This window comes from Trematomus bernacchii, unplaced genomic scaffold (genome assembly GCF_902827165.1).
Source record: "Trematomus bernacchii unplaced genomic scaffold, fTreBer1.1, whole genome shotgun sequence".
NCBI classification, from domain to species: domain Eukaryota; kingdom Metazoa; phylum Chordata; class Actinopteri; order Perciformes; family Nototheniidae; genus Trematomus; species Trematomus bernacchii.
Window position 1 is genome coordinate 455,541 of NW_022987852.1, and position 11,678 is coordinate 467,218.

General features: G+C 39.5%; 1 protein-coding gene across 1 annotated transcript in view; it reads left to right on the forward strand.

The window, feature by feature from the left end:
• The window catches only part of prkd1 (protein kinase D1), a 54,134-nt gene extending 45,796 nt beyond the window's left edge, over positions 1-8,338 (forward strand). Inside the window, 3 exon segments of the mRNA XM_034113455.1 lie at positions 570-676; positions 7,011-7,096; positions 8,105-8,338. Coding sequence (XP_033969346.1) covers positions 570-676; positions 7,011-7,096; positions 8,105-8,338 — 427 coding nt within the window.
• The last annotated feature ends 3,340 nt before the right edge of the window (positions 8,339-11,678 follow it).

Sequence of the window (11,678 nt, forward strand, 5' to 3'; positions counted from 1 at the left end):
GGCACGGGTTTCACATAGGTGAAAGACACCTCAAGAGAACACTCAGAGCGAGGGGACATGCTCGTCGCAAAGCATACTCTGAGCTGAGTTATTGACAGACGAATTTCGCGGATCAATAACTCATGAACATAACGTTGTAAAAATACAAACAACGTGACTTTACGATGTTTAGTCATCTGAGCTAAACATCAAGAATTGGTCACAATCTGCAGCTGGAGGAGAGAGGAGTGCTTACAAGGTCTGCAAACTGCAGGTCTGCAAACTGCAAAGCTGAAAAGATATACTCATAGAAAAACCAAACCCCTTTCACACATCAATAGTACATTGCTGCTCATACTACATCAGTGGTATCCAAACTACGGTCCGGGGGCCAAATGCGGCCTGCGGGCCATTTTGAATCGGCCCTCAGCTAATTTATAAAGTTTAATGAAATATAGCCCACAATATGGTGGGTCATGGTGTTAATAAGCCCACATGTTATAACAAATCTAAGTTGATAAGAAAAAAGCTCAATAACTTATTTACATAACATATATTTCACATGTTTCCATATTTCTCTGCTTTGGCAGTCTCAGTGGAACGTTCCCTTTCAACGAAGATGAAGATATCAACGATCAGATCCAGAACGCTGCCTTCATGTACCCTCCTCACCCGTGGAATAAAGTCTCCCAGGAAGGTATTTCACATTTAAGACCAAGCAACTGACAAGTGGATCTTAAATTCAGTCCAGTTACTTTTGGTACTTTACTGTAACTATATTTTGATGATAATACTTTTCTACTTTTACTCAAGTACCAGATCTGAGTACTTCTACTTTTACCCAAGTAACAGATCTGAGTACTTCTACTTTTACTCAAGTACCAGATCTGAGTACTTCTACTTTTACTGAAGTACCAGATCTGAGTACTTTTCCCACCTCACAAACATAAAAAAAAAGAACATTTTGGAAAGATAAAACTATAAACTGCGTCTTCCCAAGTTGGCGTTTTCAAGCAGATAACTCTGGTACATTTATGTTTCTGTAAAAACACACATTGAGTTGCTGCATAGGGTTGTATTGTATTAAAACCATACATCAGCCTTCCTCTACCAACAAAAATAAATTGTGTTAAACCTTCCTTACTGCCATGATGAAAGATGAACGCTTTGTTTCACCTCTCTGTGTGATTTGGTGCTTATTTCTCATCTTCTATCATCAGGTTATTATTTCTTCCTCCTTCAGATTTTCTCTGAAGTCTCTCTGGTGTTTCGTGACTCATTCTGTTTTCGTCATTGTCTATAAATGTTGTCTGGAATGGCCCCGTTGACTACGAGACAGATTTAAATCCGCCTGACTCACTCTCCTCGGCTCGTTTCTCCCGAAGTGCCGTTAACCTTTCGTCCACCTCCTCATCCCACTATAGCAACTTCAGAATAAACGTTGAAAGAAAGACGTTTCCTGTGAATAAATGTCAGAGGATAAACTCTTTGTGCGTCAACAAATCTGCATTTTCAAAGATCGCTCAGAGAGAAGACACTTTAAATGGATTCTGTCACAGAACTCATGTTTCCTTCTGCCCACAAACACGACTCGTAACAGGAAGTTTCATAATGGAAACACTTGAATAAAGACGTCTGGTTTATGATCACAATGCTGCAAAGATACCATGATCATAGACGGAATATTATCACAAAAAGATGTAACATGAGGCAGTTTTGGCAGAGAATAGAATAGAATAGTCAGTCAATTATTTTGTTTTTATCCAAGTTTATGATTCAATATACTGAGTAGAACGTTTTCAATTTAATGCTAAAAGCTTGATTGCATTAAACCACATGACTCTAAACGATTGAATGGTCTTTCATGCTATTAGGTGGGACAAAGTCCTCTTTATAAACGGTGGTGTTCTGTATGACGAGCTCAACAATGGTTCAACCAAACTGAGATTTGAAAAGGCAGAAAGAGACCAGAATCCTTTTGAGCAATGGTTTAATAAGAATAGCATATATCACCAGTCATTCGTGAGAGAAATTGTGTTCAGATTCAAACAGGAAGTGGTTTCGATTTCAGCGTCAAATGCACAGTAATGCCTCCATTAAACTGGAATTAATACACAATATGTAGCATTAGGAAAAATCTCTTTTTCAAACTTCAATAATGACTGAAAATGAGTTTAGAGTTAGCATTGTTGGATCTGGAGAAACACAGAGAAACTTTATATAAGATAAGATAAGATAATACTTTATTTATCCCGAAGGAAATTGTTGTACCAGAGTTACAAAGATGCAATAAAGCAGCATAATAATAAAACTGTACACTAACAGTGCCGTAAAAAGAGCAATTAAATAACTACAAGAAACATAGACAAATTGTACTTGAATGAATCTGCTTAATTACTTTCCAACAATACAAAATGCATCAGTAAAAAATGGTCATAATCCCCATGAAATCTGAGTCTGAAAGCCATCCCTCGACCGCTGCTTTAGTATTATTGGTTGGTCATGTGACACCTCTGAAAAGAGTAACTAATTGTCTTGATGTCTTTCATTTTTGTAAAGCACTTTGAATTGCCTTGTGTTGCAAGGTGCTATATACATTAATAAACTTGCCTTGCCTTGCCTAATGAGAGACGGGAGAAATATCTGAGAGAAAAACCCCTTGAGAAGCGGTGGGTACTTCTTGGGAAAGAGAGTTTTAGAGAGTTTTGGATAGTTTTATAGAGTTCTAGAGAGTTTTAGAGAGTTTTGGAGAGTTTTGGGGAGTTCTAGAGAGTTTTAGAGAGTTTTGGAGAGTTTTAGAGAGTTCTAGAGAGCCTTTTCGAGTTTTAGAGAGTTCTAGAGAGTTCTAGAGAGTTTTAGAGAGTTTTAGAGAGTTTTGGATAGTTTTATAGAGTTCTAGAGAGTTCTAGAGAGTTTTAGAGAGTTCTCGAGAGCCTTTTCGAGTTTTAGAGAGTTCTAGAGAGTTTTGGAGAGTTCTAGAGAGTCTTAGAGAGTTCTAGAGAGCTTTTTAGAGTTTTAGAGAGTTCTAGAGAGTTCTAGAGAGTTTTAGAGAGTTATGGAGAGTTCTAGAGAGTCTTAGAGAGTTCTAGAGAGCTTTTTAGAGTTCTAGAGAGTCTTAGAGAGTTCTAGAGAGCTTTTTAGAGTTTTAGAGAGTTCTAGAGAGCCTTTTAGAGTTTTAGAGAGTTCTAGAGAGCCTTTTAGAGTTTTAGAGAGTTCTAGAGAGTTTTGGAGAGTTCTAGAGAGCTTTTTAGAGTTTTAGAGAGTTCTAGAGAGCCTTTTAGAGTTTTAGAGAGTTCTAGAGAGCCTTTTAGAGTTTTAGAGAGTTCTAGAGAGTTTTGGAAAGTTCTAGAGAGTCTTAGAGAGTTCTAGAGAGCTTTTTAGAGTTTTAGAGAGTTATAGAGAGTTTTAGAGAGTTATAGAGAGTTTTGGAGAGTTCTAGAGAGTTTTAGAGAGTTTCAGAGAGTTTCAGAGAGTTCTAGAGAGTTCTAGAGAGTCTTAGAGAGTTCTAGAGAGTATTGGAGAGTTTCAGAGAGTTCTAGAGAGTTTTTGAGAGTTTCAGAGAGTTTCAGAGAGTTCTAGAGAGTTTGTGAGAGTTCTAGAGAGTTTTTGAGAGTTCTAGCGAGTTCTAAAGAGTTCTAGCGAGTTTTGGAGGGTTCTAGAGAGTTTCAGAGAGTTCTAGAGAGGTTTGGAGAGTTTCAGAGCGTTCTAGAGAGTTTTAGAGAGTTCTAGAGAGTTTCAGAGAGTTCTAGAGAGGTTTGGAGAGTTTCAGAGAGTTCTAGAGAGTTTTAGAGAGTTTCAGAGAGTTCTAGAGAGTTTTGGAGAGTTTTAGAGAGTTTCGGAGAGTCCTAGCGAGTTTCAGAGAGTTCTAGCGAGTTCTAAAGAGTTCTAGCGAGTTTTGGAGAGTTCTAGAGAGTTTCAGAGAGTTCTAGAGAGGTTTGGAGAGTTTCAGAGCGTTCTAGAGAGTTTTAGAGAGTTTCAGAGAGTTTCAGAGAGTTCTAGAGAGTTTTGGAGAGTTTCAGAGAGTTTCAGAGAGTTTTGGAGAGTTTTAGAGAGTTTCGGAGAGTCCTAGCGAGTTTCAGAGAGTTCTAGCGAGTTCTAAAGAGTTCTAGCGAGTTTTGGAGAGTTCTAGAGAGTTTCAGAGAGTTCTAGAGAGGTTTGGAGAGTTTCAGAGAGTTCTAGAGAGTTTTAGAGAGTTTCAGAGAGTTCTAGAGAGTTTTGGAGAGTTTCAGAGAGTTCTAGAGAGGTTTGGAGAGTTTCAGAGAGTTTTAGAGAGTTTCAGAGAGTTCTAGAGAGTTTTGGAGAGTTTCAGAGAGTTCTAGAGAGTTTCAGAGAGTTTCAGAGAGTTTCAGAGAGTTTCAGAGAGTTTCAGAGAGTTCTAGAGAGTTTTGGAGAGTTTCAGAGAGTTTCAGAGAGTTTCAGAGAGTTCTAGAGAGTTTTGGAGAGTTTCAGAGAGTTTCAGAGAGTTTCAGAGAGTTTCAGAGAGTTCTAGAGAGGTTTGGAGAGTTTCAGAGAGTTTCAGAGAGTTTCAGAGAGTTTCAGAGAGTTCTAGAGAGTTTTGGAGAGTTTCAGAGAGTTCTAGAGAGGTTTGGAGAGTTTCAGAGAGTTTCAGAGAGTTTCAGAGAGTTTCAGAGAGTTTCAGAGAGTTCTAGAGAGTTTTGGAGAGTTTCAGAGAGTTTCAGAGAGTTTCAGAGAGTTTCAGAGAGTTCTAGCGAGTTTTGGAGAGTTTCAGAGAGTTTCAGAGAGTTTCAGAGAGTTTCAGAGAGTTCTAGAGAGGTTTGGAGAGTTTCAGAGAGTTTCAGAGAGTTTCAGAGAGTTTCAGAGAGTTCTAGAGAGTTTTGGAGAGTTTCAGAGAGTTTCAGAGAGTTCTAGAGAGGTTTGGAGAGTTTCAGAGAGTTTCAGAGAGTTTCAGAGAGTTTCAGAGAGTTCTAGAGAGTTTTGGAGAGTTTCAGAGAGTTTCAGAGAGTTTCAGAGAGTTTCAGAGAGTTCTAGAGAGTTTTGGAGAGTTTCAGAGAGTTTCAGAGAGTTTCAGAGAGTTTCAGAGAGTTCTAGAGAGGTTTGGAGAGTTCAGAGAGTTTCAGAGAGTTTCAGAGAGTTTCAGAGAGTTCTAGAGAGTTTTGGAGAGTTTCAGAGAGTTTCAGAGAGTTCTAGAGAGGTTGGAGAGTTTCAGAGAGTTTCAGAGAGTTTCAGAGAGTTTCAGAGAGTTCTAGAGAGTTTTGGAGAGTTTCAGAGAGTTTCAGAGAGTTCTAGAGAGGTTTGGAGAGTTTCAGAGAGTTTCAGAGAGTTCTAGAGAGGTTTGGAGAGTTTCAGAGAGTTTCAGAGAGTTCTAGAGAGTTTTGGAGAGTTCTAGAGAGTTTCAGAGAGTTCTCGAGAGTTTTGGAGAGTTTCAGAGAGTTTCAGAGAGTTTTGGAGAGTTTTGGAGAGTTTTGGAGAGTTTTGGAGAGTTCTAGAGAGTTTCAGAGAGTTCTAGAGAGTTTCAGAGAGTTTCAGAGAGTTTCAGAGAGTTCTAGAGAGTTTTGGAGAGTTTCAGAGAGTTTCAGAGAGTTTCAGCGAGTTTCAGAGAGTTCTAGAGAGGTTTGGAGAGTTTCAGAGAGTTTCAGAGAGTTTCAGAGAGTTTTGGAGAGTTTCAGAGAGTTTCAGAGAGTTCTAGAGAGGTTTGGAGAGTTTCAGAGAGTTTCAGAGAGTTTCAGAGAGTTTCAGAGAGTTCTAGAGAGTTTCGGAGAGTTTCAGAGAGTTTCAGAGAGTTCTAGAGAGTTTCAGAGAGTTTCAGAGAGTTCTAGAGAGTTTCGGAGAGTTTCAGAGAGTTTCAGAGAGTTCTAGAGAGTTTTGGAGAGTTTCAGAGAGTTTTGGAGAGTTTTGGAGAGTTCTAGAGAGTTTCAGAGAGTTCTAGAGAGTTTCAGAGAGTTCTAGAGAGTGTTGGAGAGTTCTAGAGAGTTTTGGAGAGTTTCAGAGAGTTCTAGAGAGTTCTCGAGAGTTTCAGAGAGCTTTAGAGAGTTCTAGAGAGTTTCAGAGAGTTTCAGACGGACAGATGGGGGGGGGGAGGTTTCATGCGCAGCTCCATTCATGTGCATAATGGCAGAAGATGGAGGCCCCGTAGACCCCGAGCTGTTCAGACCGCTGACCCTGAAACAATGTTAACATCATGTTAGCTTTGCTCATTAGCCCCGAACAGCCCCTCGCAGCGTGAGCTCCGACCCCACATCCTCCTCCTCCTCCTCCTCGTCTTCTCTTCGTCTCCTTTTCATATCCTCATGCTTCTCTGTTTCTCATTCTTTCACTTTGTTTGCTGCACACATTGCTCCATCTCTTCTTCTGTACTTCTCATACTTCTTTCCTCCATCCTAAAAACTTAACGGCAAAGTTCCTAAACTTCCCTTTCTTCTTTGCTTCTCCTCCTCCTCCTCCTCTTATTGTTATTCTCTCTGCTCTTCCTCCTTCTTTCCTCCATTCTTTCTCTTCCTAAAAACGTCGGTGTGCTCTTCCTCCTGTGTCCTCGTCCTCTCCTGTCACCTATGACCCCTTTTATACACCCGGTGCAGCTAAACCCCGCCACCAAGTGTTCAAAATAGTTCCTTTGTCCTGTAAGTTTTAGCCTCCTCATTAAACTTTCTGTACAAAAGGCGTACGTTTGCAACACTTTGTCTTGCCTTGTTTTAACCGCAAAGTTCCTAAACTTCCCTTCTTTGCTCCTCCTGCTCCATAAGGCCTAACTTTTAAACAATCTATACCAGAAAAGTACATTTTTGGAGTCATTTTGATTGATTTGATTTGTTGGATTTTTGCGTTTTTTATAAAGTTGTGTCTGAATGTTTTATGATTGAAGACCAAATGAACAAAACAGACATTTTTGAGTGTCTGTTCATTCCTGGATTTAAAAAACAGAGTTTGAGTTTACGATTTGTCCACCTCTTGTCACATGACTGAACATCCATACTTCCTCCTCCTCCTCCTTCTCCCCCTCTTCCTCCTCCTCAACTCAACGTTTTCTCACTCATCACTCATCTTACGTGCTTCTTTTCTATTCTTTTTTGCAGCGATCGACCTGATTAACAACCTTCTGCAGGTGAAGATGAGGAAGAGGTACAGTGTGGACAAGACCCTCAGTCACCCCTGGTTACAGGTAGGACTTTGATGACATATTAGGAGTTTATTTATATGTTTATTATGTGAAAAGGAAGAAAAACAACACAGAGAGAGATATATGAAAACTGTCCATCGCCCCAGTTTCACGATGAAAGACTGAACAAATGAGATGAAGCTAAATCAGCTAACTCATTTTAATACAATGGTAACAACTATATATTTGTGTTTGTACTAAATGTAAAAAAATTTAACATTTTTGGAGTCATTTTGATTGTTGGATTTGTTGGATTTTTGCAGTTTTTATAAAGTTGGTCTGAATATGTGCTTATGATTGAAGACCAAATTAACAAAACAGATATTCTTGAGTGTCTGTTCATTCCTGGTTTTGAAAACAGAGTTTGAGGTTTCTATTTTTCCTCGCCCAATACACCACCACCTCTTATCACATGACTGATCGTCCATGCTTGGGTCACATGATCACATCTGAGCTATCTTGTTTTTTTTAGGAAGACAATTCCCTGAAGGTGGTACTACAGGAAATCATTATGGTTCATCCTCTCATAAATTAAAGGTGGGGTAGGTAATTTACACAAAAAAAATACACAACCGGAAAAAATCTGCCACTTCCTTACAGAGCCCCTCCTCCAACACACACAAACACACACATGACCAATGAGGGCACGAGATAAGTTTGTGCACAGATGGAAGGCTGACAGGCAGGTAGGCCATCCAGTTATTTTAGCCGGGCCGGCTCAGATGATTGGTCGTGCTTTTTACAGTACTACTGCTTCCACAGATGATATTTATTTATGGATTTTTTGTCAAAGCACTTCAGATATTCATTGCTATCGGGATGTTAAGAGCATTCCATGGAATATAACAACAAGTGTATCTCGAGCCGGTTTCTCAAACTTACCTACCCCACCTTTAAACCAAAACATTGGATGAGTGAATGATGAATGAGTTCACACTGCAAACATTAACACATTTTAAATCAAAAAGACACATATCCAGACATGTAAATGTCCCAATACTTCCCCCCCAGGACTACCAGATGTGGCTGGACGTGAGGAGTCTGGAGTCGCGGATGAACGAGCGCTACGTGACCCACGAGAGTGACGACCTGCGCTGGCACCACCACGCCCAGCTGAGTGGCCTGGACTACCCCCCCCACCTGCTGAACGGGCCCCGCAGCGAGGGCGCTCAGAAGCTGGAGCGGTACCAGGACCACCAGGAGGAAGAGCTGGAGACCCTGAGCGAGAGGGTCAGTGAACTCTGAGAGGGGGGGTCCCATCTGAGAGAAGAAACAACAACAAAACAACAACAAAACAACAACAAAAGCACAACATTAAAGATCTCCTATCATGCTATTATTAGGCATTATGGGTGATGTTCAGGTGTATATCAGTATGTAGTGTCTCTACTTTAAAGAGTCCTCTCCTGCTGATGTTCAGGTGTATATCAGTATGTAGTGTCTCTACTTTAAAGAGTCCTCTCCTGCTGATGTTCAGGTGTATATCAGTATGTAGTGTCTCTACTTTAAAGAGTCCTCTCCTGCTGATGTTCAGGTGTATATCAGTATGTAGTGTCTCTACTTTAAAGAGTCCTCTCCTGCTGATGTTCAGGTGTATATCAGTATGTAGTGTCTCTACTTTAAAGAGTCCTCTCCTGCTGATGTTCAGGTGTATATCAGTATGTATGTCTCTACTTTAAAGAGTCCTCTCCTGCTGATGTTCAGGTGTATATCAGTATTTAGTGTCTCTACTTTAAAGAGTCCTCTCCTGCTGATGTTCAGGTGTATATCAGTATTTAGTGTCTCTACTTTAAAGAGTCCTCTCCTGCTGATGTTCAGGTGTATATCAGTATTTAGTGTCTCTACTTTAAAGAGTCCTCTCCTGCTGATGTTCAGGTGTATATCAGTATGTAGTGTCTCTACTTTAAAGAGTCCTCTCCTGCTGATGTTCAGGTGTATATCAGTATGTAGTGTCTCTACTTTAAAGAGTCCTCTCCTGCTGATGTTCAGGTGTATATCAGTGTGTAGTGTCTCTACTTTAAAGAGTCCTCTCCTGTTGATGTTCAGGTGTATATCAGTGTGTAGTGTCTCTACTTTAAAGAGTCCTCTCCTGCTGATGTTCAGGTGTATATCAGTGTGTAGTGTCTCTACTTTAAAGAGTCCTCTCCTGCTGATGTTCAGGTGTATATCAGTATGTAGTGTCTCTACTTTAAAGAGTCCTCTCCTGCTGATGTTCAGGTGTATATCAGTATGTAGTGTCTCTACTTTAAAGAGTCCTCTCCTGCTGATGTTCAGGTGTATATCAGTATGTAGTGTCTCTACTTTAAAGAGTCCTCTCCTGCTGATGTTCAGGTGTATATCAGTATGTAGTGTCTCTACTTTAAAGAGTCCTCTCCTGCTGATGTTCAGGTGTATATCAGTGTGTAGTGTCTCTACTTTAAAGAGTCCTCTCCTGTTGATGTTCAGGTGTATATCAGTGTGTAGTGTCTCTACTTTAAAGAGTCCTCTCCTGCTGATGTTCAGGTGTATATCAGTGTGTAGTGTCTCTACTTTAAAGAGTCCTCTCCTGCTGATGTTCAGGTGTATATCAGTGTGTAGTGTCTCTACTTTAAAGAGTCCTCTCCTGCTGATGTTCAGGTGTATATCAGTGTGTAGTGTCTCTACTTTAAAGAGTCCTCTCCTGCTGATGTTCAGGTGTATATCAGTATGTAGTGTCTCTACTTTAAAGAGTCCTCTCCTGCTGATGTTCAGGTGTATATCAGTATGTAGTGTCTCTACTTTAAGAGTCCTCTCCTGCTGATGTTCAGGTGTATATCAGTATGTAGTGTCTCTACTTTAAAGAGTCCTCTCCTGCTGATGTTCAGGTGTATATCAGTATGTAGTGTCTCTACTTTAAAGAGTCCTCTCCTGCTGATGTTCAGGTGTATATCAGTATGTAGTGTCTCTACTTTAAAGAGTCCTCTCCTGCTGATGTTCAGGTGTATATCAGTATGTAGTGTCTCTACTTAAAGAGTCCTCTCCTGCTGATGTTCAGGTGTATATCAGTATGTAGTGTCTAGCTTAAGAGTCCTCTCCTGCTGATGTTCAGGTGTATATCAGTATGTAGTGTCTCTACTTTAAAGAGTCCTCTCCTGCTGATGTTCAGGTGTATATCAGTATGTAGTGTCTCTACTTTAAAGAGTCCTCTCCTGCTGATGTTCAGGTGTATATCAGTATGTAGTGTCTTCTACTTTAAAGAGTCCTCTCCTGCTGATGTTCAGGTGTATATCAGTATGTAGTGTCTCTACTTTAAAGAGTCCTCTCCTGCTGATGTTCAGGTGTATATCAGTATGTAGTGTCTCTACTTTAAAGAGTCCTCTCCTGCTGATGTTCAGGTGTATATCAGTATGTAGTGTCTCTACTTAAAGAGTCCTCTCCTGCTGATGTTCAGGTGTATATCAGTATGTAGTGTCTCTACTTTAAAGAGTCCTCTCCTGCTGATGTTCAGGTGTATATTCAGTATGTAGGTCTCTACTTTAAAGAGTCCTCTCCTGCTGATGTTCAGGTGTATATCAAGGTGTCTCTACTTTAAAGAGTCCTCTCCTGCTTGATGTTCAGGTGTATATCAGTATGTAGTGTCTCTACTTTAAAGAGTCCTCTCCTGCTGATGTTCAGGTGTATATCAGTATGTAGTTGTCTCTACTTTAAAGAGTCCTTCTCCTGCTGATGTTCAGGTGTTATCAGTATGTAGTGTCTCTACTTTAAAGAGTTCCCTCTCCTGCTGATGTTCAGGTGTATATCACTATGTAGTGTCTCTACTTTAAAGAGTCCTCTCCTGCTGATGTTCAGGTGTATATCACTATGTAGTGTCTCTACTTTAAAGAGTCCTCTCCTGCTGATGTTCAGGTGTATATCAGTATGTAGTGTCTCTACTTTAAAGAGTCCTCTCCTGCTGATGTTCAGGTGTATATCAGTATGTAGTGTCTCTACTTTAAAGAGTCCTCTCCTGCTGATGTTCAGGTGTACATCAGTATTTAGTGTCTCTACTGGAACATGTCTCCATGCTTTAAAGGTCTCCTATCATGCTATTAAGTAAGTGCATGTTGCTTGATAGGAGACCTTTAAAGATCAGTTGAATTGATAAAATAACTAACTCAATTAAAAATGAAGGGTTCTTTATTAGAGAGATATTAGGGAAGCACATTCACTACAAACTAAAACATCAGGTAATTATGACCAAGCATTTTATAATCAGATAAATATCTCTTGTTTTGCCTTCACAACATTAAAGTATTGTCATTTTGACAATTGTTTTGTTATTATGTCATCCTCTTATAGTAATTACAATTTTATTTTTATTTTGTAAATACGAATTTCTTGTCCTTTCAAGGTAATTTTATCATAAATAGGAAATTCATTTGTAACTAAAGTATGTTATAAAATGTACTTTATTAATCCCAATTTGTGATTTTAAATGTTTTGATCCCATATTAGTACATTATCACCAAAACTTCTATTAATAATGTTATGATTTATATTAATAAAAAAGGATTATCATTTGAATATTTTGTCTTTAAGTTACAAGATCTTTGTTATTTAAAGTGGACCTATCATGCTATATTTGAAT